General features: G+C 45.2%; 1 protein-coding gene across 1 annotated transcript; it reads right to left on the minus strand.

The window, feature by feature from the left end:
* Nucleotides 1-294: 294 nt before the first annotated feature.
* Nucleotides 295-25,795, minus strand: LBP (lipopolysaccharide binding protein). Its single transcript, XM_049869130.1, has 15 exons — nt 25,672-25,795; nt 22,407-22,521; nt 21,122-21,250; nt 19,233-19,388; nt 18,396-18,459; nt 14,433-14,496; nt 12,005-12,096; nt 11,011-11,187; nt 9,622-9,681; nt 7,528-7,695; nt 5,413-5,480; nt 4,828-4,870; nt 4,467-4,530; nt 3,613-3,689; nt 295-339 (listed from the first exon to the last, which is right to left on the minus strand). The coding sequence occupies exons 1-15, from the start codon at nt 25,793-25,795 to the stop codon at nt 295-297; spliced, it is 1,446 nt and encodes a 481-aa protein (XP_049725087.1).
* Nucleotides 25,796-27,719: the final 1,924 nt, after the last annotated feature.

A 27,719-nucleotide genomic window follows, 5' to 3' on the forward strand; every position in this document is an offset into this window, starting at 1 on the left:
CTGGGATCAGACAGTGAATAAAAATGCAGTGCCTGCCCTCTAGGAGATTATAGGCCAGTGGCGGAGGGTGGCCCATCCTAGCAGAGAAAGTTCAGAGTCCAGAGAGGCATGGGTGCACCTGTCCGGAGAGCAGGAGCGTGGGGGCAGGAGCCAGGCAAACTCTTGCCCCCAGTGCTGAGAACAGATGAGTCTTCATCCTCAGAGTCTCTGGAAATGTGCTGCACATCTGGAAATCCAATGTCCCAGATCCAGCTGTGGCTTCCACAGCCCATTGGCAAGTCTTTCTCCTTGTGCTCAATCTCTCATGTACTGAACGTTGGCGCCCAAGAACAAGAAGTCCTAAGAGAGACAAGACAGGACAGGATGACAAAGAGCGTCCTCTACTCCAGAAAAATACATTGCAAACTTAAAAGGAAGGCCCATTCTTGGGGAATAGAAGCTCTGCCAGAAACTGGATCAGTGCATAAATCGCAAGTATGTCTCAGTCCCCAAGGCCTCCATAAAGCACAGCTTTTGCCAGTTACCTTCGCCAAGGTAGCAATTTATCTGTCTTTTCCCAAGCTGCTGCTTCCTGGCAGGCCTCATAAATGTCCTTGTGTCACCTCAATTTCCTCTCCATGGTGAATAACACAAAATTGTGAGCTTCTGGGGTTTACTCTCCTGTCTCCTGTTAAGTTTCCATCACTCAGAGCAGCTGGAATTCTGAACACAGGCAAAGCCCAATTCTTTCCCACAGTGATCCCTGCCCTGCCCTTGGTGGTCAGACAAACGGACAGAGCTGACCTCAAAATTCTAATGAATACGATAATATATAATAATAAAGAATATATCTTCCTGGCACTTCCCGTGCATCAAATATTGTGCTAGAAGCTTTCATACTTGGCCTCTGTTCTTCACAAGAGCCCAGGGAGGTTTGGGCTACAACCCCATTTTAGAGAAGAGAAAACTGAGGCCAAGTGAGTGAATCGTTGCTCAACTTTTGCTTTGATCTTTGATCTGTCTGACTCTACTTGTACCATTCAGTGGCTTTTGGGTATTGTCATAGATTGAATTGTTACTCCAAATACAAGTTTAAGTCCTAACCCCTGGTATCTGTGAATGTGACTTTGTTTGGAAATAGGGTCATTGAAGAGGTTATCAGCTAACATGAGGTCATACTGGAGAAGGGTGGTCCCCAATCCAATATAAGTGGGGTCCTTATAAAAGAGGAGAAGAGACACAGAGAGATACACAGAGGGAAGATGTCATGTGAAGGCGGTGGCAGAGATTGGGGTGACGCATCTCCAAGCCAAGGAATGCCAAGGGTTGCCAGTCATCACCAGAAGCTAGAAGAAAGCCATGGGACAGATTCTTTCTCAGAGCCCCAAAAGGAATCAATATGGCCAATATCCTGATTTCAAACTTCTAGCCTCCGGAGTTGTAAGACAAGAAATTTATTTTAAGCCACCTAGTTCATGGTTATGGAGCCCTGGTGGCATAGTGGTTAAGAGCTCGGCTGCTAACCAAAAGGTCGGCAGTTCAAATCCACCAGTCGCTCCTTGGGAACCCTATGGGGCAGTTCTACTCTGTCCTATAGCATTGCTGTGAGTCGGAACCAACTCTGTGGCCCCTAAAAACAACAGCAACAGTTTGTGGCACTTAGTTACAGCAGCCCCAGGAAACTGACACCGGTATTGAGTATCTCTGGGCCCAAAAGGTTTCGGATATCTGTTATCCAAATACAGGTAGTCCCTGACTTATGACAGGGACTACCTGTATTTATGTCATAAGTCAGTTGTGGTGTAAGTCAAACATCTTTTTTTTAGTTTTCATTATTATTGCCTTTTATTATTAGTATCTTTATAAATCCTATCTTTATTTGTCTTTGAGGGTTGGAAACGTTACATATAAACATCTGCAAGTAAACATCTGAGAATGATAACATCAACAAATTATGTGCTACAACATTGTAGGTAGTACATATTACTAATGATAAGATGTGCCCCCCAAAAAAGACAGCCGTAAGTGCGGTTTGTCCTAACTGGAATATGCTGTAAGTCGGGGGCTAAATATTTCAATGTTCCCACCCACTCCCCTGTCCTTTATCCTCTCTAACAGTTATTATTTATGGATGCTGACTACGTGCCAGGCACATGCATCATCTCGTTTAGTGCTCACAGCCCCCCAACCCATCATCCTGCCTTCCAGATGGTGTTCTAAAAAGAGCCTGAACCTGGGGGCACAGACGGACCACAAAACAGTGAAAACTCAGACACGTTCCTTGGTATTAAAACAGTCACGTGAATTACGGTTCATTTGCTGGATGGGACAGTGCACAGCTGCTTAGCACTCGGGGTTGGGGGGAGACTAAGTTGCAACAAGGGAACAAGCCTGAGGGATGATGCTAAGTTTTTTTAAAAAAGAGAAAGAAAGAAAACAGACATGAGCAACTATCCAAAGCAAACACACACACAAACAAATTTTTAAATGCTAGGCAAAAAAAAGACTGGAAGGAAGCACAGCAACATTTAAACTGTGGTTGTGGTGAGGCAATGAGTTTATGAATAATTTTCAAAAATGTCAGTAATGTGACTATTACTTGTTTACGATAGGAGGGGCATGCCCACCATATTTTTGTAATAAAGCTCTTCCACTTAAAGTTTAAAATAAAAATTTAAAGCTTACAAATGCAGTGGCGTCACTAGGTTTGGTGTCACCCAGTGCAGTAACTCAGTGTCATCCCCCCACACGGGCCTCCTCCCATACCAGACCATACAGAATCCTTAGGAATGTTTTTTTGTACTGTTACTTGTAAATCGTAATTCTTGTATATCACTCTTTCTTTTCATTTAATTATTACTTTATTCTCAAAAAAGTTATTGATACAGGTTCACAGATACTAATTACCACAATATTGTAGCTAAAACACCAGAAAATTTGACAAAATCCGTGACTATAAAAACATGGACAGCCATAAAAACAACAGTGTGTGCTTGTAGTACGTGCAGAGGAAACCACGTGATTCGAAGCATCACTGTAATTGGGTAATAATGACGGCTTGGGCTGGAGCGCATTTGAAGGTTCAAAAAGTAAATTAGCATAGAGTTTTAGCCTTGTGGGTCTATTGATACATGCAAACCGGGCTTAAGAAAAATGTTTTTGTTGTTACAACTAACTTCAGGGATATTTTTATAAAAAACTATAAATTTCTGGTGAAACACTGCACAAAAATGTTAGACAGTCATTCTGGTGTCACCCTCTCTGATAGTGTTACCTGGTAGAGTCTGTACCCCACCCCCCCAGTGATGCCACTGCACACATGGCAAGTCTAGGACGTGCAGGATTTTAAAAATGAGTTGGTCATGAAGTGCCCACAGGTCACCCATGGTGGGGGGTGGGAGGCAGCGGTGGCACAGGGCTGTGTCAGATACTTCCTGCCTCAATACAAGTGCCATTCCTGAAGGACACCGAATGGTTTTATGGGATATAGCAGTGCCTGGGAGTGTCCGGGTCGCAGCCCAGGCTTCCCCAGCTGCAGTGGTGGGCTGGGTCCCATTCACTGACTTATGGCCTTCAAACCTGGCAAGCTAAACCCCACCCAAATCCTCACAGCCCCTCACCCAACCCAGTCACCTTGTGGATCTGGAGAAAAAGGTCGTAGAGCTGAGTTCGCTTTAGCATAGGGAGGGGGAGTCCTTTCACCAGCTCCTCTGGAAGTTTAGAGAGATTTGTTAATAAGTACCAAACAGAGACAATGTTTACAGAATTTGCTCTTTGCTAGATGCCGTGTATCCCCATTTAATTCTCACAAAAGGCTATGAAATATGATATTCCTCCCATTTTATAGATAAGGAAACTGAGGCATAGAGTAGCCAAGTAACTTGTCCTAGGTCACACAACTAGAAAGTGGCAGGGCTGGGATTTGAACCTAGGCAGGTTGACACCAGAGCCTGAGCTCTCAGCCACAATCTATGTGGAGGAAGTAGCAGGTATAGTATGATGTACACATGTGATAAGGAGCTAGTGAGCATGCTTTCTCTGCACCCCAGCCCCGTCCTGTTTTCTATGTAGCCAAATGAAGTGGTTCCTCATGGAAATAGGGTTTAGTGTAGGCTTTATGTTTTATTTTTTGACTAGGGGGTTGCTCTGGGAAATGTGAATTCAGAAGTGGACTGCCTTATGACCTCTATGTTAATTTGCCCCTTCACTTGTCTCTTCAGGGTGTGTATGTGTGTGTAGTGGTGGTGGTGGAGGGGCCATCCCTGAGTCCTACCTTCTCTTGCATGAGGAGGTATCCTGTTCTCCAAAGAGCCATCCCCAACCCTCATTAGAGCCCAAGGGTAAATGAGGCTTGCTGTCTCACAGATGAGGCCACTGAAGCTCAGAGAGGTGACTCACTGAAGGTCCCACAGTCCAGAGGAGAGCCCTATTTCCCAGGTTTAAGTCCAGCTCTCTTTCCTCCAAAGAGGAAAATCCATAATTCTTACCATTGACCTTGGGGTAGAGGTTGTTGAGAAGGTAGTAGTTAATGAGCGCCTCCAACAGCTCCACCTGGTGGAGAACAGGAGAGGCATACTGTGACCAAACATATCATCTTGCCCACACCAAACCCCACATGGCCACCCTGGGGGTGGGGCTGTGAGTCAGAATCAACTCCACCACAGTGGGTTTGGGTGTTTTTTTTTTTTTTGGTAACATGGCAAAAGTCTTGAAAAAAGCAAACTGCAGATCAACACCTATATCAGCTCTTCTCCTTTTCCATTCTCTACTACAGGCATCATAGCAATTGCTTAGTCAAGAGCCCAAATTAATCAACACCTAGGCATTTCATAAACAATAACAACTTACACTGAATACTCCAAGTTTGGATTCCTTCAGTTCCAATTGTACCCTATAAAGAATTAGAAAATATTCAGATATGTAAGCATTACCCTCATGGGAAGCCTAAGCAATTCAGGGTTCCCAGAAAGGAGAAAGTACAGGTTTGAGAAGGCATAGGGCCAAGGGTAGTGTGGACGTGGTGATGAAAAAATAAGATAACTGGGTAACTAAAAACAGCAGTACAACCATATGGGGAAGACTGGTAGAGGGGAGGTGAGGTGGTGTAAAAGAGCCCAATCCTTATCTATCACCTCAGGAAATCAATAGTTGATGTCTAAAACTTATAGATCAAGAAAAGGCAGTATTAATAAATTCTTCAGAAATTTGGAAGTAGTGGGTGCTGGGTAGAAAGGAAGTTTGGGGAGGGCAGGACCAATGGGGCAAAAGGATTGGGCCAACTGGGGTGAAATTTAACTTTCCCTCCTAAATGGTGGACTCCCAGCATTTGCAGGAGGATTTCTCCACGCCTCCACTCCCAGCTGCAGAGAATCAGCTGCAGTGTCCTGATGGAGTCCATTTGGGTGCCTCCATGTGGGCAGGAGGCGGACTTACTTTCCCGGCCTCAGGAACCCAGTGATCTTGCTGGTGTTGAAGCTCAATATGGCGGATACATTAGTGGCCTGGAAATACCAGGAGAAGGAAACAGGTCTGAAAGCTGGACGGTATCATGGACAGGAAGGCTAGCTATGAGGGCCAGCTGTCTCTTCTCAACAATCAGCTCAAAGAGGTAAAGCAGCAAACTTGCCCTTAAACTGTGGACTCCCAGAAGGCTTAGCATCAGAGCTCAATAAATGTTTGAACTTGGATTTGAACATTTTACTTGAAATTGCTGACTGTAACAGCAGTTAAACTTTGAATACACTACCAAGAGAGGGTGTAGAGTACCCATTCCTGGAGATCTCTAAAGAGGATCATTTTTAGCTATCTCAGGGCCCAGGTTCAGCCCTCATAGTAGTAATAATAATATAGGTATATAGTTTAATTTAAATATTTAATGCCAACAAAAACAATCTTGATAACAATAACAACATATACCAAATTGCAGACATATAGCATCTAGAAGCAATTACCCTGTCTGAGATTTGACTTAATGAGTTTCCAATCTGAAACAAGAGAGTGAAGTTCTCCATCCAGTGAACAGGACTACAGGACTTGGAATTTCTTCTCTATTAGACAGGGCCCATCAGTGGTTAAGCATTTGGCTGCTAATCAAACGGTGGTCAGTTTGAATCCACCAGTCACTCCTTGGAAACCTGTTGGGGCAGTTCTACTCTGTACTATAGGGTCACTATGAGTCGGAATCAACTCGTTGGCAATGGGTTATCAGGAAATACGACATCACTTAATATTTAACACAAAGGGAATTTAATACACAAAATTTGTTATCCAAGTGGTAGAAGCACTGAGAAGCTGAGAAAGAGCTAGAGAGACAGCTCAGAAATGAGCAGAGGCAAGAAGCTGCTTCCACACGGTACTGGAGGAACAGAGGGAGGAAATGGGGTTATGGGAACCCAGGGAACGGGCCATTTGGTGGAAGCTGGAACCTTGCAGGAGACAGTCACTGACAGAGACTTTGTCCAAGGCAAAATGAGAGGAAAAATGCTCTGGCTTCTCCCTCCTCCCTCACCACCCACCCACCCCACTCCAGCACTGCTTCCCATTGGCTCCTAGCTGAAAGCCAGAGTGCAAGATGCCAAAAATAAATAAACAATAAGAGTCCCTGAGTGGTTCAAATGACTACTAGCCGAGAGAATGGCAGAGACAGGCTGGCGATCTGCTTCCAAAAGGTCACAGCCTTGAAAACCCTGTGGAGCAGTTCACTCTGCACCCACGGGGTTGCTGTAAGTCAGAATCCACTCAATGGCAACTAACAACAACAGAAATCAATTTAAAAAAATAAAATAAAATAAGGGAGAAAAGATCTGAATAACTTACAGAAAAAGGAAAGACAAAGAAAAAAATCGAACCCACTGCCGTTGAGTGGACTCTGACTTACAGTGACCCTGCATGTTTCAGAGTAGAACTGCACTCCGTAAGGTTTTCAATGGCTGTAATCTTCTGGAGGAAACAAGAGAGCAAAGTCCTTCACCCGGTGAGTGGGACCCTAAAGGACTCAGAACTCCTCCATTAGACAGGGCCCATCAGTTGTTAAGCATTTGGCTGCTAGCCGAAAGGTTGGCAGTTGGAACCCACCCAGAGGTGCCTCAGAAGACAGGCCTGGGGATCTACTTCAGAAAAGTCACAGCCTTGAAAATCCTGCGGAGTAGTCTACTGTGCACACATGGGGTTACCATGCGTCGGAATTGACTCTGGCAACTAACAACAATCTTATGGAAACAGATCGCTAGGCCTTCTTCCATGGTGCCATTAGGTGGATTCGAACTTCCAACCTTTTAGTTAGTATAGTTAGTAGATGAGCACAAATTGTTTGTGCCGTCCAACAAAGCAAACAGGCCAAAGACTCATATACCTTTTTCTCCAGGCTGGCCCAGATTCAAACTCAAGAAAAAAAATGACAAGGGGGCTAAGGTCGATAGGAGGCAATTAGGAAAGGCCTTTCTGAGGAAGTGATATTTAAGCTGAGACGTGAAGGAATTGGCTAGATGGTGAGTAAAGGAAAAGCATACAGGAAAAGGGCATAGCATTTGCAAAGGCTCTGAACCTTACCACGCTGAGCCGGAAGACAGACTCTTTGTCGGAATTCGGCAGGTGTATGAAGGCCTCAACCTCCATCTGGGGGGTCAAGGACAGATTCCCAGGGCTGAAGATCAGGAATGGGGCAGAGATCACCACTCCCTGGAGCTCCAAGTTCATGTTGGGGTACAGCCTGGCTATCTGGGGGCAGAATTGGGAGATTATATCAAAAGCAAAAAACACACACGTCTACCATGAGAGCCTCGAAGGAGACAGGTAAAACAGGGAATAGTTTTTAGTTGACTTTATGTCCCATAAAATGCTCTGTGCTCATGCCCTTTTCTCTTAGCATTGTACCTGACGCCTTTCCATTATAGCATGGGCATCATCTACTTCTTGGCCACATTGTATTCCGTGGTGTATGTCTACCATAATTACTCTAACCTTACAGGCACTAAGCCGTCTCTAAGGTTTTGTCATGGTAATAACCACCCACCTGGATACCTTTTGGCCATTCTTTCTGGGAATATATTCCTAGAGGTGGAATTTCTGAGTCTCAGGGCAAGGGTACATTTAAGACTTCTGACGATTATTGCCCAACTGCCTTCCAGAAAGGCTGGTCATTTTTTTTCAGTCTCTCCTTCCCAGGGCAATGAGTGAGAGCTAATGTTTCCCTGCACCCTCATCACACTCCAATAACTGTGCAAGCTGAGACCAGGAGCCAATGTTTCTGGAAAATGAAACGAATAGATCCCACCATCTCAAAGTGCTAGCTGTTTTTTGTTTAACTAGAGATAGGCCCAGAACTTATTTTGGGAGAAGACTATTCATTTTTTGGGGAGGGGAACTGGGGGGAGGAACGATACTCCCATGAGCCTTTTGGTTATGCAAATATAAAACCCACATTCTATTCTAGAAGGGAGAAGTTTGGAAGACTGAGGGGGTAAACTGATTTACTAAGAAGGTGGGCTGAGTTGCTTCTCTGCTGGGGTTATTATGAAATAGGCAGGAAGAGGGAGAAAGAATTTCCTTCTGTTTCTGTGGCAAAAGGGATGTTGGAGCCAGGATGTGGCCAAGGGGACTCCAGGGCTAGCTCTGACAATATGGCTGCAGGTTGGGCTGTGAGTGGGGCTTGAGGGAGAGAAAGGGCCTATAGGGGGCTCCCTGTGGAAGGACATGACTCAGGCACTGCAGGACTTGAAGTTCAAATTTTCCCCACCATTATAATTCCCCCCAGCTATCCCCAAGCCCTTTGCAAGGCACATTAAACACTACCACTTTCCTGAGCTCCATCTTGGGGGGACTTGGAGGGCGGGCGAGAGGACTGGTGGATTTCTGTGAGGATTAAATGAGATGAGCTCTGCAATGCCAGAGCTGTAGGGTTATTCACTTTGACACTGGTTGTTGTAGCAAAAGACTGAAAACAACCTACATGCCCATTTGTGAGGGACCAGTTAAACAAACCATGGTAAATCCCTTCCATGGCATATTGGATACCCATGGAAAAAAAGAGCGAGGAAGCTCTTAACTACCTATGCGTAGCCCGATCCCCCAGACATAGTAAGAGAAAAAGTAAGGTACAAAGTGGGTGTACAGTATGCCTCCATTTGTGTAACGAATGGGGAAAATACACACAGCATTTGTATATACACAGAATCTCATTGGAAGGTTACATATGCTGGGATGATTTTGGTTGACTTACCGTGGGAACTGGGCAGTTAGGGGACAGGAGTGGGAGGGAGACTTTCCACTCCGTAACATTTTATATCTTTTGAATGTTGAACTATGAGAATTTATTATCCATTTAAGAAATATTTTTAAAGAGCCAAGAACAGCGCCTGACTCCTAGTGAGCCCTCTATAAGTGTTCGGTGTTTTTAATTAGGGCACGTTCTGTGGAACATGTTAATAATTCCTTGAGATTTTCAGACACCACCTGTGGTCCCACAAGACCTGGAGCTCGGGCTTCTGTTATTTGAGCTTTGGAGGGAAGGGCCTTGAGGCTTGCAGCACCATGGCCTTTCCTGAGGCCTCACTGGCAGCTGAGAGGAACACAGAGGTTTTAAAGAGGCTCTCTGAAGCCCAGTAGGCTCAGCTTGCACCCACCAAGAGCGGAGAGAGGCCTTACCCGGGGGATGAAGGGTCGGAAGGACTTGGTGGTCAGTCGAATGTTAAAGTCAGGTGGAATCTGTAGCAAAGAGACACAAAGATGTTTTAGGGAGCGGAGGGTCTAAGACAGGTGAGAAGTGGGGGGAATGTTCAAGACTAGCTTCCCAACTGCCTGAGGTTACCATGGCAGTGGCGAGATGCCTATTCTGCATTTACCAGGAGCACAGGGGTCCCTGGGGCCTGGCTGCTCTCCTTGGGGGTGTATGTGACATCAGGGCCTCATTTTGCAGTCGTTTTTTTATAGACCTAGGTTTGGTTCCTGTGTAATCTCAGGCTGGTCTCTTCACCTCTCTGAGCCTCAACTTCCTCATCTATAAAAGGGGGATAATAATAGACCCCACCCATTGTGAGGGCTAAATGAGATAGTTTGTACAAGGCAGCTAAGCTAGCACAAGGTCTAGCACATAGTGAGTGCTTGATGTCATACTTTTATTTTAATCTCACCCACTAAAAGAGAGGGCCTGTGTCTGAGATGTGATGGGTGAACCAAACATGGTAACAGACGTCAAAGGCCTGTAGATGTGGAAGAAATAATTTGAAGGACATAAAGTCACTCTATCCATCTACCAGATGGTCTCCAATTTATTATTGGGGTAAACTGGACCACCCAAGTTGGACCACACTATGTTTCCCCCACCATCCTGACATTGTATATAAGGCCTCAGCTTTCACAAATTGCTACAAGAAACAACTTTTTGAAGCCCAGGAACATTAAAGAAACTGGAGAAATATCAAAGATGTGATTCTCTATAAAATACAGTCTCACTTATACAAAGCCCCATTAGAGATGGTTGTTATAGAGCAAAGTGCTGGGAAGACTTCGTCTCTCTTTTCATGACAAATCACTAAATCATGTACCCTCTTCACTTTGGCTATAAGGAAGTTCCCAAACAGATTTGTGATAACAACATCAATTTATGGACCTTCGTAATTAGTTTTACTTTTCACTTGGTCGTTATTTCCTATTCTATGTACTTTATGCATTTACCAGTATATCTATTATCCTACCTCATTCACTAAAATCTCTCTCTTTTTTTTTTTTTTAACTTCACAAACCATCAGGGTAAGGAAAAATATGAATTAGAATAATAGGTCTAGATGGGAGGAAAAGTAAAATACAGACAAGCAGGCTACAAAGCCTTCCGCAGTTGTTACAAGGGAGCTAGAACTTTGGCTTGAGCTTTCTGGCAGCCAAAGTGAAAGGGGAAATCAAGCTAACTTATGTTTTTCCTGGTCTTGATTTTTTTTTTCTTAGTCATAATTTACTACCTTACTGATGTGAATAGGGTAAGAAGGGAAGGACTGGTTACACTGTCCTTCCTGTGTGCTATTCTGCCACCATCCTCACCATGTCATCTGTGATGGAGAAGTTCAGGTACCCTGCCTCGTGATAAACCAGGCTGGCTGTGTTGAAGACATAATCTGAGATGGCGAAGTAGACCATTCGACTGTGTTCCTCAGGAAGACTCAAGACAGGAGCGAGGAAAGCAACTGGGGAGCGTTGATTAAGGTTAAAGATTTCACCCTGGAGAAAGAAATAGGGTCCAATTGGACTTTTTTTTTTTTTATTGCTTAAAGAATTTTTTTTTTTTTAATTTTTATTGAGCTTCAAGTGAACGTTTACAAATCAAGTCAGTCTGTCACATATAAGTTTATATACACCTTACTCCATACTCCCACTTGCTCTCCCCCTAATGAGTCAGCTCTTCCAGGCTCTCCTTTCGTGACAATTTTGTCAGCTTCCAACCCTCTCTACCCTCCCATCCCCCCTCCAGACAGGAGATGCCAACACAGTCTCAAGTGTCCACCTGATACAAGTAGCTCACTCTTCATCAGCATCTCTCTCCTACCCACTGTCCAGTCCCTTCCATGTCTGATAAGTTGTCTTCGGGAATGGTTCCTGTCCAACTGGACTTTTTGAAGCCAATCCCAGGACTGGACATCTGAGCTAGGGGGTCACATACACAGCCTGACGAGGGGGTAATTGGCTGGAGACAATGCCTTGAACGGCACGATTAAAGACGTTTTCCTTTCGGTTAAGTCATTATGTCTCCAGAATCCCTTAATGAAAAACTCCCAGGAACTTTGATACATTAGCTGCCGTGACCTCCTGGCTAGCTCCTCGCCACCACCTGCGTGGTGAGGTTGTGAGACACCTGGGAGAGAATCCTGGAATACTTCCTACCACCCCATATTGCCCTGAGCTCAACACAACTAGAAGCACTGGAGAGTTAAGAACAGATCTGAAGCCAGGGGGACAGGAGGCCCAGGAAGGGGCTGACGCTGTGGGAATGCCACACTGGGGTTGGACCCACCCAGGCCCCTGCTTCTGGGACTCTTACCTTAAGCATTATGTCCAACATTTGGGCTGTTGCCTGAGGGGCCTCCATTAAGCTGTAATCAATGCCGAAGAAACTGTCAATCTCTGTTGTGACTGTGAACCAGAGGAGGGGCAGAATTAGGAGCCAGGGTGGAGAAGGGGTGAGGGATCTGGCTGTCCCAAGTCCCTGCAACTTTCTACAGAGCCCCCTGGTCCTCTGCCTTAAGACCTGCCACCCAGCCCAGTCTTGGCAAAGAGCTTCTTTGACATGAAAAGGCTACAAGCGTTCTCTTGTCCCACTGATGGGGGTGTAATGCTCAGCCTGGGGCCTGAGCACCTTCCTGGATCACACACACACACATGCACGCACACACACACACACACACACACATGCAAGCGTGCACACACACACACGATGGGAGCAGCCCAGTAGCCATGCAATGGGGAGAATTCTCTAGGGCATTGTTCCCCAATTTTATAGCTGAGTCCTTGATCCTTGGGGAAAGTGGCCTCCTATCAATATAAGCCAAATAGCCAGGAAGGCCAGGCCACGTGCAGAGGGCCCCAGACACTCCCCTCCAAAGTCAGGCTTGGGTGAACAAGAGTTCTATGTCACATGCATTGGATTTCTGTGCCCAGCTGGGCCTTCCACTGAAGGCAGTGTCAACAAGTGACTGTGTTGGTACCTGGGAGCCAAGGCATGAGAGAATACCCCAGATAATTTGCCAGTGTGCAACTTTAAAACTTTAAGTGTGCACCCTGGATGCGGGATTTCACTTGTGGGCAGCTATTCCATAGATGTACTTGAACATGTGGACAAAGAGGCAGGCACAAGGGGGCTCCCTGCAGCTCTGTTTGTAATAGCAAAAGATGGTGCAATGGATTGAATCGTGACCCACCCAAAAGATATGGTGAACCCTCACCTCTGTACCTGTGAATGTGACCCTGTTTAGAAATAGGGTATTTGAAGATGTTATCAGTTAGGTTAGCATGAGTTCATACTTTCAGTAGGGTGGGTCTTAATCCTATATGACTGGTGTCCTTATAAAAGAGAAGATAGATACACAGAGAGGTACAGGGACAGAGGAAGGACACTATGTGATTCTGCAAGTGCAAGCCAAGGAATACCTAGAGCTACCAGAAGCTAGGAGAGAGGCATGGAAGTGGTTCTCCCTGAGTCCTCATTTGGACTTCTAGCCTCCAGAAATGTGAGACAATACAATACCCAATTTGTGATATTTTGTTATGGCAGCCTTAGGTAACTAATACAGATCGTAAAACCCTAAACACCCATCAGGTGAAGACTTATTAAATAAATGAAGACCCATCCATATGCTGGAATACTACACAGCTATTAAAATAATGAGGTCTGGAATTCTACCAACCATGTACAGAAGTGACTCCAAATCTTACCAAACTTTCCCAGAAAATAGAAAAGAAGGGAATACTTCTTAACTCATTCTATGAGGCTGGAATTGTCCTGATCCCAAAGCCAGACAAAGACACAAGAAAAAACAAAAAACCACAGGCCAATAAATGTAATAATCCTCAACAAAATCCTAGCACACTGAACCCAAAAGCACATGAGAAGGATTACTCACCACGATTAAGTGGGATTTATCCCATCAAAACCAAACCCGGTTGATTCCGACTCATAGCGACCCTATAGGACAGAGTAGAACTGCCCCATAGAGTTTCCGAGGAGTGCCTGGCAGATTCGAATGGCTGACCTCTTGGTTAGCAGCTTTAGCACCTAACGACTACGCCACCAGGGTTTCCTTATCCCATCAAGGTAAAGGTAATTCAACTTAGAAAATCAATCAATATAATACACTACATTAATAGACTATAGGAAAAGAACCACATAATTAACCAATGCGGAAAAGTCGTTTGACAAAATCCAACACCCTTTCAAAATGAAAGCACTCAACAACCTAGGAACAGAAGGGAAATTCCTCAATCTGATAAAGCGTACTTATGAAAACTCATAGGTAACATCATACTTAATGGATAAAGCCTAAGAGCTTTCCACTTAAAATCAGCAACAAGAGAAAGATGCCCTTTCTCACCACTGCTATTCAACACTGTCCTAACCAAAGTAATTAGGCAAGAAAAAGAAATAAAAGGTATCCACATCAAGAAGGAAGAAATAAAACGATCTCTTTTTCAGATGTATATCTGTAATTATGCATATCCACGTGTATTAATAAACAAAAGGGATACATGTGAATATAAATTCATATTCTTATATGTACTTATTATACATATTTGCACATACAAAGGAAGTGTCTGAAAGGATACCCCAAAACAAAAAGCAAAGTTGGAGGAAAGGGTACTTTTAATTTTTACTTGCATGCTTCTGTCCCATTTAATGTTTTACAAAGTACATATGTGCTTTTTATAAAAATTAATAGAAATATTATGTCCCAGGGAAGGGTGGGACACCCTACCTGGCAGAGTTTGAAGATAAGGTTGTAGGTCGGAGATCACTGATTTCTGGATCATTTCACAAATCTGGAAGAGAAAGCCTGAGTGAGCTCCTCAGCTTTGGTCTGGTGCTGTGCTAATCCCATTTGTCACTTTAGTTCACATATTCGCTCATAGGCCATTGATTCTACGAATATTTATAAGAGCTTATTATGTGTCAGGTACTGAAGACAGAGAAATGATCAAAAACATATAGGCCCTGGCCTCCCAGAATTTAGAGTTTAATAGCAGAACTAGACATTTATTAGAAACAGTCACACAAATAAATGTAGAATCAGCGCAGAAACTTCTTAATGATCACCTCCTAACAGGTTGGCTTGTTCAGTCAATATTCCCATTTCCCCTGGTGTCAAGGAACACCGAGTGCTTGCACCTAGTAGGCCACTCACACACAGTAGGCACACACAATGTGTTGCCACCAGGTGAGTTGAATGCTTCCCATGGGAAGATAACGTGTGTTCCCAGACCTGTTTGTTGCACTTCCTATTGTAACCACTTGAATTATGTAGACCAATAAAATATGGCTGAGAACAGAGTTGTTTCTATGAAAACCTAAGATAAATATTGTGGAAAGGTGAGTTGCTACACAAATAGGTTGTTAAATTTGGTGTAGACCAGACCAAAGAAAAGCTTAGGAGAAAAAAAATTCTAAAACTCTATAAGGACTCTGCACTGTGATTGCTTTGCAAATGTGGTTAAAGAAACCACAAAGGGCAAGGCAATGGCAATCAACAGACTATTTTCAAAGAATAGCTCTAGGCCCTGCATCGAAAAATAGCAAACTAATTTACATTTTGTTGTTGTTAGCTGCCGTGGATACTATATTTTAAAATATTTAGGATTTATATGTAAATATTCTTTTTGCTTATATGTGACAGAGTCCTTATTTTAAGCATCTTTTTTGGTTAACCAACTACCACCTACGTGCAAATAGATCCATATACACGATGAAGGAGAGGGACATGGGAGGGGGGCTCTTAGGGTATGTGATGGGACCCAGGCCTAGTGTTGGGGTCACAGATGGCTTTTCTGAAGAGGTGACATTTGAAGGGCAAGCTAAAGGGTCATCGAAGAGCCCTGGTGGCTCAACAGTTAAGCAGTTTGAACCCACCCAGCGGCTCCGGGGGAGGAAGACCTGGTGATCCACCCCTGTAAAGGTTGCAGCCTAGGAAACCCTATGGGGACGTTCTACTTTGTCACATGGGGTCTCTATGAGTTGAGATTGACTCAACGGCACCCAGCTACAAAAGGGTGATCAGGCACACATCAGGCCCAGGAGTTCTGGGGAAGGGTTATGCTGGGGGTTGGGCAGACAAAGGAGTAAACCTTAACCTCCCTTTGCAGCCTCCCCGGTGTCTGGGAGAGGAGTTTGGTAGTGGAGAGCTGCCAGGAAGCCAAGAAAAATGGTAGTGAGGAACATTTGTAGTTGATTTCAAGGGAACCAGGAAACTTCACTGGCTTCTCCCAAGACTTCCTTTGTTTTCCTTCAACAATGGCCCATCGGACCATCCCAAAGGCCCGGAGCCTGGATGCCCCATCCCCACAGGAACCTGAATCATGAGGAGGGGAGGCATCTGGTTGCTCAGCCCCAGACACCCAGTAGGACCTCCCAGGGAGGACGGTTGCTGTAGTGGTTAAGGGTCAGCAGTCAAGTTGGATGAGCCTGGGTTCAAATTCCACTTGGTCCCCACTGCTGTGTAAACTTTGCAGAGCCTCTCTCTCCTTTAGGGTCCTCACCCACATGACACAATGGCACAGCCTTGTGAGAGGGCTGAAGGAGATGAGACAGTGAGCATACATCACCCAGAGAGCAAGCACTCAGTAAATTCATGTTATTGTTACTATTATTAGCCCCTGTTGGTTCAGGCACCACATCTGCTCTGAGGAGAGAATTAGAAAGATCCCATGCCAGCTTCTTAGCCTTCCTGGGAGAAGAGGATTTCTGAAGAGAGACACCAAAATACCCAGTCCTGATAAGGCTTGGGTACGAGGAAGTTCAAATCCTGACCCAGCCCCGTCCAGCAAAGGTGACACTGGGCAAGTTATGTCACCTCTTGGAGTCTCCTCTGTCAAATGTGGAAAATGGCACCTACTCCACGAAGTGTGGTTAAGATTCAGCGAGACTGCGCATATAAAGTGCTGAGTGTATTATTCCTGGGCAGGCAACGTCTCAAAAAAATAGCAGCCATTATTATTATAAATAAGAATAAACAACAAAAAATAGTGCTACAAAAATATATTCTCTGTAACATTAATTGTAGCCCTGATAATTACTATAATTAATTGTAATACTATTGTTATATAGGATAATTACTAATCATTATTACCACCATCATCAAGAAGGGAGTATAAATCCACACTGCTGAAGAGGACTGTATCCTGCTCAGAAAGCCATGGCAACATGGCAAGAGGATGCCTGAAAAGGAAGTTGGCATATTTTTGGAGCTCACCCCAAGGACCCAGAACCAAAAATGGAATGGAAGGCAGTTTGCCACTCCAATCTATGGGGGTCTGTTTGCCATCTCCCCTTTAGCCACGAGGGGGCACTGAAGGCCAAAATAGAGGTTGGACAAAGGTGGGAAAGAGGGAGGGAGGGAGGCAGGCAGGGAGGGAGGAAGAGAGAGAGAAAGTTTCTGCCTTTCTTCTCCATTACTTTCTTCCTTCCCACGTGGAGTCATTGCTACAGTCACAGCTCTGGGTGTATAATACCTCAGAAATGAGATTTTTGGGGTAAAATGAGTGGGAACTGAGGGTTGGCATGAAATCTCTGTTTTAGCCAGAGATTACAAGACTTGGAGATTCCTCACTTACCGACATGGTTAGGTTCAAAGACCAGTTCAGTATGTGATATCAGTAATATGTGAAAATGGAGGATGACCTCATCAGATCACAAAATGGAGGATGATAGCATCATTGCATAACTGCCAAGTTACATTATATAACTGCCAAACAACTGAGAATCATGGCCCAGCCATGATGACACATAACAAAGTCATTGTTCCTTTCGTCTCACACCTCAGCATTCGTTACTGCCGGATGTATGTCATTAATGCACAAAATAGCTGGATAGTAGATTTTTTACTACTGTTGTAAATAGGAAATGTTGGATAACAAGACAGTCGATAGGTGGGGAAAAGGTATATATATATGTAAATATATATACATATGATATGTATACACCAAAAAACAAAAACAAACTCGTTGCTGTCAAGTAGATTCTGACTCACAGCAACCCTATGGGACAGAGTAGAACTTCCTCATAGGGTTTCCAAGGAGGGGGGCTGGTGGAGTTGAACTGCCGATGTTTTGATTAGCAGCCAAATACTTAATCACTGCACCACCAGGGAGATTACATATATATATACCAAAACCAGACTTGTCGTCGAGTCGATTCTGACTCGTAGCAACCCTTTGGGCAGAGTAGAGCTGCCCCACAGGGTTTCCAAGGAGCGGCTGGTGGATTCAAACTGCTAACCTTTTGGTTAGCAGCCTAGCTCTTAACCACTGCACCACCAGGGCTCCCTATATATGTATATACACATATGTATATTTTAAATGGAAAGATCTGACATAGTGTTGCTGCCTCCCCATCCAGGTAGGTACTCACGAGCTCACCCCAAGTTCCCATCTGGTCCCCAGACACCTGAGCAATGATTTCCTGTTTGGCCTTCATGGACTGAAGTGTGGAGCAGTGGACAAGGCCAAGAATTCTCTGCCTAGCTGGACACATTTGCAGTCTGTTCAACCCCCCAGCTTTGCTGCACACCAGCTCTGTGACCTTGGGCAAATGATTTATCTTCTCTGGGCCTTGGTTTCAAGTGTATCTGGAATAGCTGCCATGGCTTGTCCAGGGCCAGAGGTTGGTGAGGGCTTCTGCCCATGCCTCATGGGGCTCAGTGGACACCCAGAGGCTTGGACCTTCTTACCCTGCTCTCCAGCACTCTTCGGAACTTGGACTCGATTTGGTTGCGGAAGAGATTCAGCACCTCCCTGGGGAGAAGACCACAGTGGACAGTCAGCTGTCTGCCACTGAGCACTGAGGTGGCAGGGAAAGGCAGGCCCTGACCTCTGGCTAGGCCAGTCCTCAAAGGGAGCCCTCCCTTCCCCATCCTGGTGCCCCTCTGTGTCCCCGGCTCATTCGGGAGGGGTGAAAATGCAGTGTTCCAGCCCTCCGGACACCCAGCCTGATTCAGTGCATCTGAATTCCCAGCCCCCAGCTGTACCCCTACCAAAGTCAGGAGATCTGGAGAAGAGGCTTGGGAATTTCCATTTTTATAATAATCAAGGACACTGAGACTCAAAGAGACGAAATGATGTCTCTAAGTCCTCTACATTTTTCACAAACCCTCCTTTGGCCAGAAATCTTTGTGTTGCTCCAGTAGCTAAGTCTCATTTGCCTGATGAGGGTCCCCTGAAGCTTATTATTTGTGTGTGTGTGGAAACCGGTGCCACTGAGTCAATTCTGACTCATAGCAACCGTGTAGGACAGGGTAGAGCTGCCCCATAGGGTTTCCAAGGTGCGGCTGGTGGATTCAAACTGCCAACTTTTTGGTTAGCAGCCGAACTCCTAACCAGTAAGCCACTGTTGGCTTGAATCTGTATCTGTTATCTCAGCAGGGTCCCTGAGAGGATTACTTCAAGGGCCCGGGAAGTACAGTGCCTTATGCCTGGCCCCTTACTCCTGTCAGAGGCCAGGCCTTGGGCTGGATGGACCATGGGCTGTCACCGGGGTCAACCTGCCTAGTGACCAGGTGGTGACCTACTCCAAATCTCCAGACACTTCCAGATCCACGTCAGCTATGTGGCTGTTGCAGCTGGAGGCAGTGACCGTGGGTCTCCCGTAAGGGTCGCTGCCCAAGAGAAGGTTGACTGAAATGGTGATGCCTTTGACATTCACGTCAAAAGAGCCTTGTAGTCTCCTGGAGGAGATAAGAGAAGCAATGATTGATTCCTAGACCAGGGTCTGTCACTATTTGGGGGGAAATATGAAGCTCAATTCTTACTCCCAAATAAATACCAGATGGAGCAAAGTTTAAAGAATAACAAATGAGGCCATTACAAGTTCAAGAGGAACACCTGGGTCCAGTTTTTTATGGTCAGGAATGGGCAAAAGGCTACCTAGGCAGGGTCCAGATCTCAGAAGCCATAAAGGAAATGGTTCATAAGCTTGCCAGCATAGAAAATGAAAACTTCTGTGAGCAAACAATGCCAGATGCAAAGTAAAAAAGAAATTTGCATTACAAACCAGCCAGGGAGCTCATTTCCCTAGTGTATGAGCTAATTTTCTTAATATACAAAGAGCAAGCCTGTACAAATTAATAAGAAAAGGACAAAATCACCTAAAAGGAAAAAAAAAAAAGTGAGATCAAAGACATGAACAGAGAGTTCAATGGCAAATAAACATATGAAAAGCTATTCAAAATGAAAACAATGGTGCTGTCAGTTTTCACCTATTAGATTGATAAAAAAAATTTTGAAGTTTGATAATACCCAGGGCTGGTGAAGGTATGGATAAACAAAGTGTGTTGTAGGGAGGCACTGTTGTAGGGAGATAACATTGGCATAACTTTTCTGCAAGACAAATTGGTGGATCTATCCTAATTCTGGAAACCCTGGTGGTGTAGCGGTTAAAATCTATGGCTGCTAACCAAAACATCAGCAGTTCGAATCCACCAGGCGCTCCTTGGAAACCCTACGGGGCAGTTCTACTCTGTCCTTGAGGGTCGCTGTGAGTCGGAATCGACTTGATGGCAGTGGGTTTTTTTTTTTTTTTTTTTTTAATCCTAATTTTGGAGTCCCCGGGTGGTGCAATCAATTAAGCACCCCAGTACTGACCAAAAAGTTGGCAGTTCAAACCCACCCAGAGGCACCTTGGAAGACAGGCCTGGAGATCTGCTTCCGAAAAGTCACAGCCTTGAAAACCCTATGGAGCAGTTATACTCTATACCATGGGTGGGTGTTCACTACAAGTTGGAATTGACTTGACAGCAACTAACAACAACATCCTAATTTTAGGAGTGGGGGCAGTGATGTTTCCATAAGTAGAATTCTTGTGTTCCTTGAAGTAGACCTGGGTTTGATTCTGGGCCAACACACTTCACAGGCAGCCACCACTCGTCTGTCAGAGGAGGCTTGCATATTGCTGTAATGCTGAATAGGTTTCAGCCAAGCTTCCAGACTAAGACAGACTAGAAAGAAAGGCTTGAAGATCTACTTCTGAAAACTAGCCAGTGAAAATCCTATGGATTACAATGGTCTGATCTCCAGCCAGTAAGCAAGCTATGCAGGGGCTTACAGTAAGCAAGGTACGCACAGGCTTGATTGTGTTTACTGACTAATCTATAGTGAACAGTTTCACAGGGTTTCACCACAAAAACTGGTGAAATTGTGCACTACAGATTAGTAAGTAAACGCAAGTAAGTCCTCACATACCTGGCTTATTGGATAATCTGTCCCTGTCCCCAACCATTCATGGGGATGGTGCAGGATTGGGCAGTATTTCATTCCATTGTGCCTGGGGTCACCATAAGTAGGGGAGCAACTGGACAGCAGCTAACAACAGTAACAAACACGGGAACACACTGAAGACAAGAAAGACAAGGTGAAGGCCATGGCCCAAGGGCCTGAGAGCCAGAGAGCAGAGTCAACTTACAGGAATAACTTGCGCACCTTCCAGTTGCCCTGGACCCGGATGAAGGAGTTGGAGATGCTGAAGCTCAGACCCTGGCCTGGGAGGGGCCTCAGAGCACAGTCAAGCAGCTCACAGCTGTGGATGTTCAGGCTGGGGAGAGAGGCGGGTGGTGGGAGGCGTCAACCCCAGCCCTGGGCCCAGCCTCTCAGAAACATTGCCCCTGCCTCTGTACCTTCCCCCTACCTCCCCGCAACGCCGCCCGTGGGGACTAGACCAGTAGGCCCTATGTTCAGGCAGGCATCTGGCTCCGCCCACTAATGGAGCACCTGCTGTGTGCCAGGCATCAACCATACTAAGACTTTTACATCATGGATGTGTCATTTAGGACTCACACTAGCCGGAGGGGGTCAGCACAGGTCTTGTTCCCCTTTCAGGGGGGAAATGGAACCTCAGAGAAGGAATGCAAATTGCCCATGGTCACACAGTCAGGATATGACCCCACAAGTTTCATGCTTCAGGAGGGATCCTGAGAAAGGCCATAGGCATATTCCTCTGAGTTCTGCCGTTCCTTTCCCCAGCCAGCCCCTCTCCCACACATCTAGGGAGGGGGATCAGAATCAGAGAAGGCTGAGGGTGGCCTTGAGAGAAGACACAAACAGAACTGGCAGGGGAGTGGTCAGTGGAAAAAGAATGACCAAATTCCACGCTTTTTGCCTGGCATATGATAGGTGCTTAATTAATGTTTGCTGATGGACTGCACGAGAGAAGGAGGGAATGAATGAGGCAATCAATGGCAGTGAGCAGGGAGGGGTGTGATGAGCTGTGGGCCAGATTGTCCTCCCTCCGTTGTCCACCCATCAACAATGTTTCATGCCTTTTTTGAGCGTCAGCTGTTCAAGTGTCTAGTGATCCTCTGAGGGCTGGGTTCCAATGCCACCTCCTCTAGGAGTCAGATTTCCTTGACTCCCCCAGATATGCAAACTTCAGCTCCAACAGTTGGGCTGTTATACTTAAAGTTTAAGGTTTATCTTCCTTTCCAGACTATATCCAGTGGCCAGACTGGAACCTGGATTACTACTCTGAAGAAGGTGCCAGTATCACCCCCATTTTCCAGATAAGGAAACTGAGGCTCAAGAAACACAGCTAGTAGGACTTCATTAATATTTGTTGCATGAATGAATGCAAAAGCTCAATTTTCTCAGAGAATCTCTCCCTGAACTCCTCTTGGGCAGAATGTATCCCACTGCCTGCCCCAGAGAAGTTCCCCGATCTAACCCTGGGGCCCCAGCAGAACAGAGAGCCCCACCTGTGGAACTCATAGCGCACGCTGCCAAAGTGCTTGATCTTGAAGTCCCCGGTGAAGTCGGGCAGCGTGATCTTGTGCAGAGCCCTCTGCAGACCCAACAGCCCTTCCTTGGCAGCTGTGGACAAGAAAGAGCTGGGAGTCAATTTGGTCAGCCTCCTTTCTGCCCCTGCTCTAAACCGTTCAGTGGTTCCCACCTACCCTCTGGAGGGAGGTCAAATTCTTTTTAAAGTTTCTTTTAGTAATTTATTTATTTTCATTGTTGTTGAAAATATACACAGCAGAACATATACCAATTCAACAATTTCTACATATACGATTCAGAAACGCTGATTACACTCCTCAAGCTGTGCCGCCATTCTCACCCTCCTTTTCTGCACTGTTCCTTCCCCTTTAACATAAACTCACTGCCCCCCTAAGCTTCCTATCTAACCTTTTGAGCTGCTGTTGTCATTTGATGCCATATAGATAGTTCTTTAAAAGAGCATAATGCTCAAGGCAGACATTCTTTACTAATTAAGCTAAACTGTTGTTTTGTTTAAAGAAGACTTCAGGTGATATTTTTGCTTTAAGGTCGAAAGATTATCTCAGAGGATTAGTTTCGGGGGTTCATCCAGCCTCTATGACTCCAGAAAGTCTGGATTCCATGAGAGTTGAATTCTGTATTAGAATTAATCACAGTTACAGATTTTTCAGCCAGGTAGCATGAAAGACACTTAGGGGCATCATTACATTTCATGCTCAGGCTGACATGATGTTATGTTTGTGCCCATTTTACAGCTGAGGAAACAGAATGGCTTCACCAGCAACTCCACAAAGGGAGGAGTGCTGTGCACTTGAGTGTGTGGTTCTCTTTCCTATTCTCTGTGGCACCTAGCTGGTGTAGAAGAAATTGTAATGACTTTAGGGCTAGATGGGGTTAGAATCTTGACTTTGGCACCTTTCTAGATGAGTGAACCCCCCAACGCTCACTTTCTCCATTTGTCAATGACAACAATACTTATCTCAGTGAGGTGCCACGAAGGATAAAAAAGATAATTGCAAAATGAAAAGGGGCTGAGAGGATCAGGTGCACTCCTAGCTTGGTGCACGCCGCACAGCAGGCACTCAGGAAATGCTTTAAACAGTGTAGCAGGGTTTATATTATCAATAAATGAATAAAGATCCAAATGTCTAAACTTACAGGACTGGTTGGATAAATATGGTACAGTCACATAGTGGAAAGGACAAGAGACAAACCTTCCCGATTTAAGGTTTCAATATAAACAGCACTTATTAGACCCCATTGTTTGTTCTGAGACTTGAGGGACTCAAGGAGGCTATATGTACACAGATGGCCAGCACTCTCTGCCCACCTCCAGCCTCCCCTTTCACCTCTCTTCAACTTGCACTCCTCCCTCTAGCTAAACAAAACTTCTCCAAGACTTTGCCCATGCTGGTCCCTCTGCTTGGAATGCCAGCCTTTGTCCCTGCTAACTGCACTTGTCTTTTCCACCTTAGCTTAGATATCACCTCCTCCAAGAAGCATTCCCTGATTTCTCCCTTGCCCCCAGCTAGCCTCCTCTCCCAACAGCCTTACCTGAGGGAATGTTATTACCCCCATTTAACAGATAAGGTAATTGGGGCTTCATGAATGTGAGGAGCACATGCTGTCAATGCCTGCCCGTGTCCCTGGGTCCTTTCCAAGAACAACAGCCAACTCCTGGCTGCCAATGTCTGTCTCTCTGAGCCTGAGGCCCTCTGTCCTGGAACTGCAGAAAGTCAGGGCTGGGAAAAAGACAGGAGTGCTGGGGCATTGACACCCCCTACATCCCAGCAACCCTCAGCTGTCAATCAATTACTCTTGGAGTGGTATACAAATACTCCAGGCCCCTTGTTCCTTGAATGGGATAATTCTGAGCCTTTTGTTTGTTTCAGTATTTATAAAAAAAAGTCCTGTTTTTATCGATCTTTTAAAATTGAGAATTGGCATTCATAAAGTACCTAAAGTGCACTAACTGTAAAGGTATTGCTAAATTCTTTTTCACAATTTTTATACATCCATGTAACCACTTCCCAGATCAAGATACGGCACACTCCTTGCACCCCTGTGGGCTCCCTGGTACCTGCTCCTGACCTAGCTGCCTCCAGATGTAAGCACTATTCTGACTTCTAGTTTTAATGCAAGGAGCCCTGGTGGCACAATGGTTAAGCGCTTGGTTGCTAACTGCAAGGTGGCAGTTCAAACCCACCCAGTGGCTCTGTGGGAGAAAGACCTGGAGATTTGTTCCTGTGAAGATTACGGCCTAGAAAACCCCATGGGCCAGTTCTACTCTGTCACATCGGGTCACTATGAGTCAGAATTGACTCAACAGCACCCAACAACAACAGTTTTTTAAAAATTGTATTTATTTTCCTGTTGTTGTTGAGAATATATACAGCACAACATACACCAATTCAGGTCTCTATGTGGGCAATTCAATGACATTGATCACATTCTTTGAGTTGTGCTACGATTCTCACCCTCCTTCTCTGAGTTGTTCCTCCTCCATTAACATAAACTCACTACCCCCTAAAGTTCCTATCTAATCTTTCAAATAGCTGTTGTCAATTGTATCCCATATAGATAGATCTTAGAGGACAATGCTCAAGGCAGACATTTTTTATTAGTTAAGCTAAACTATTGTTTGGTTTTAAGATAACTTCAGGGGATATTTCAGTTTAACATTCGGTTTAAAGATTATCTCAGGGCAATAGTTTCAGGAGTTCATCCAGCCTCTATGGCTTCCAGAAAGTCTGTAGTATATGAAAATCTGAAATTCTGGTCTGCATTTTCCCCCTTTTGATCTGGATTCTTCTAAGAGTCTTTGATCAAAAAAAAAAAAACAGTTTTAAGGCTTGTGTTTTGAAACTTTACCAAGAATTTTCCCAGCAAATTGTTCTAGCCACCTGGGGTGGTAGCTGGTTTAATAACATCCTTCTGGCTGCCTTTCCTTCCTCATCTCACGTCCCCTACTCTCCCCTACGGTGTTTCCTGGAATCACCTCCCAAACCAACCACTTGCACCCAAATCCATGTCTTACAGTCTGCCAGTGGGGAACCCAAACTAAAACAAGGCACTTGCCCAAGTTGCACAACTGGTGTGTGACGAGGCCAGAATCCCAGCCAGAGCTGCCTGACTCAGAGGCTGCACCACCCAAGATAGAATGCCCAGTCTAGGCCCCTGTGTACCAAGCAGCCTGGTGCCAGGTGGATCAGCCAAATCCAGTCCAACACCTCAGTTTCTTACCATACTCCAGGCCCTTGTCAGTGATCCTAGCGACCAGGCCGGGGTTGGCACTGTGGGCCCTTGGGGTGGACGTGAGCAACAACCCCAGCAGTAGAAAGGGCAGGGCCCCAGCCCAGGCCCCCATCCTGGATTCCCAGCGGGTCAGGGTAGGTCTGTCACAACTGCAGTCTGGGCCCTTAAGTAGCCAGAGCCTGAGGGCTGGGGGCAGTTCCTGTGGGGAAAGCCAGTTGCTTGGTAGCGGGAAGGGGAGGCACAGGGACAAGAACTATGCTTGCGACACCGTTGGGGTCATAGATCATACTTGGAAGCCTGTTGTTGCCACTCTAGGTCAGAGGGTAGGTTGGCCCCAAATGATAATCCCAGCCCACGCTTCCCACAAAAACACTCCAAGTTCATCCCCAGAGATTTGTCTCACCTTGCCTAGCCCTCTTAAGAGCTCCGCCAGGCAGGCCTGGTTTTACAGACAAGGAAACTGAGGCTCAGTAAGGCTATGTCACTTGTACAAGATCACACAGCCAGCAGGTGGCAGAGTTGGGTATCAAAGCCAGGTCTGACCATGCAAATTCTTCTTTATACTCAACTGTCTGTTCATTTGAAAAAGAAATCTTTTTTTTTTCCTTGAGAAAACAAGCTCTCTCAAACATTGCTGGGGGTAAAATTTTCTGGAAGGCAACATGGCAAATCTTTAACCACCTGCGCGCCCTATGACCCAGAAATTCTACTTCTGAAACTTGCCCCTAAGTACATAATAAAATCAGTCAGTGTGCCAGTATGGCACTACACTAAAACGCCCATTTCTGCTCTGTGTGAAGCAGGCAAGGAAGAAACGGATGCACCCTCAAGTGTCCGACAAAAGGGCATTGGTTAAACCAGTTAAGATACAGCTACTAAAGGAGGCTGCAGAAATAAATGTATTTTTTAATAAGGAAAAATGCTCATGAGAAGTTGGTTTCAAATGGCACCATACAGGAAGACGATGTTTCTCTGTTTCAAATAGGTTTTCACGTTTACCAACCCGGAACATATTTAGCAAGGAGTTATGAGGAGTTGTCCGTGGTTGAAAGGGTAAACTTATGGGTGTTTTAAAAAACTTTTTGCCTATTGGTATTTTTTAATTTTAATTTTTTCGTGGGGAGGGGGGGTCCTGGGCATATCCTGTATTGGTAGTACCAACAATCATGAAGATGGCACAGGATTGGGCAATGTTTCATTCTGTTACAGAAAAAGTCATCAGAGTCAGAGCTGACTTAACAGCAACTGATAAAAACAACAAAAAGATAATCAATACAATTTAATTTTGGAAAACAAAATTTATAGTGGGAATTGTGCATAATTCTCAGGGGTTCGCCCCAGCACTCCCTATGTTTGTGAGATTTGTTCTTTCCCCCACCTCCAGGAAGCCTTCCCTGACTACCACCTCACACATGTCTCTCTTGGATTAGAGAAAGTTTCTCCTCTGAGGTTTTAGAGTCCTGTGCACTTTTTCCATGGTAGCATCACCACTCTCTGCTTTTTGGTAATTGTGGTCTTTTAAAAATATGTCCACAAATTCTTTGACGCTCCTCCCATCAAAAGGTGAAAGGTGTGTCTCTGCCCCTCAAAACTGAGAGGTCTTTGTGATGATCTCAGCCAATAGAATGTGGCGGGAGTAAAAGAGTGACTTCTGAAGCACAGTCTTAAAGGCATTGGAATTGAGGTTGAGATCAGAACTTTGCATGTTGAATATGGAGAACTGGGCCTCTCTGTACCTCTTTACTGTGCTATTCCTGTCCATGGGGCTGAGGTTTGTCCTTGACTGTCCCACTCACCAGTCTGAGAACTCCTTGGGGGCAGGACTGGGCCTTTCTTATCCTGTGATGCCCCTGCAATCTGGAGAGAGCTGGATGGAAACTGATATTTATTGAGCACTTACTATGTGCCAGGCTCTGCGCTGGTTATGTTACATGTCTCCTCTTGTCCCTGCAACAGCTCTTTAAGGTGGCTATTTTAGTCTCATTTTGAGAAGAAACTGTGGCTCAGAAGGGTGAAGGGATTTTGGCCACAGCCAC

Source organism: Elephas maximus, chromosome 25 (assembly GCF_024166365.1).
Source record: "Elephas maximus indicus isolate mEleMax1 chromosome 25, mEleMax1 primary haplotype, whole genome shotgun sequence".
NCBI lineage: Eukaryota > Metazoa > Chordata > Mammalia > Proboscidea > Elephantidae > Elephas > Elephas maximus.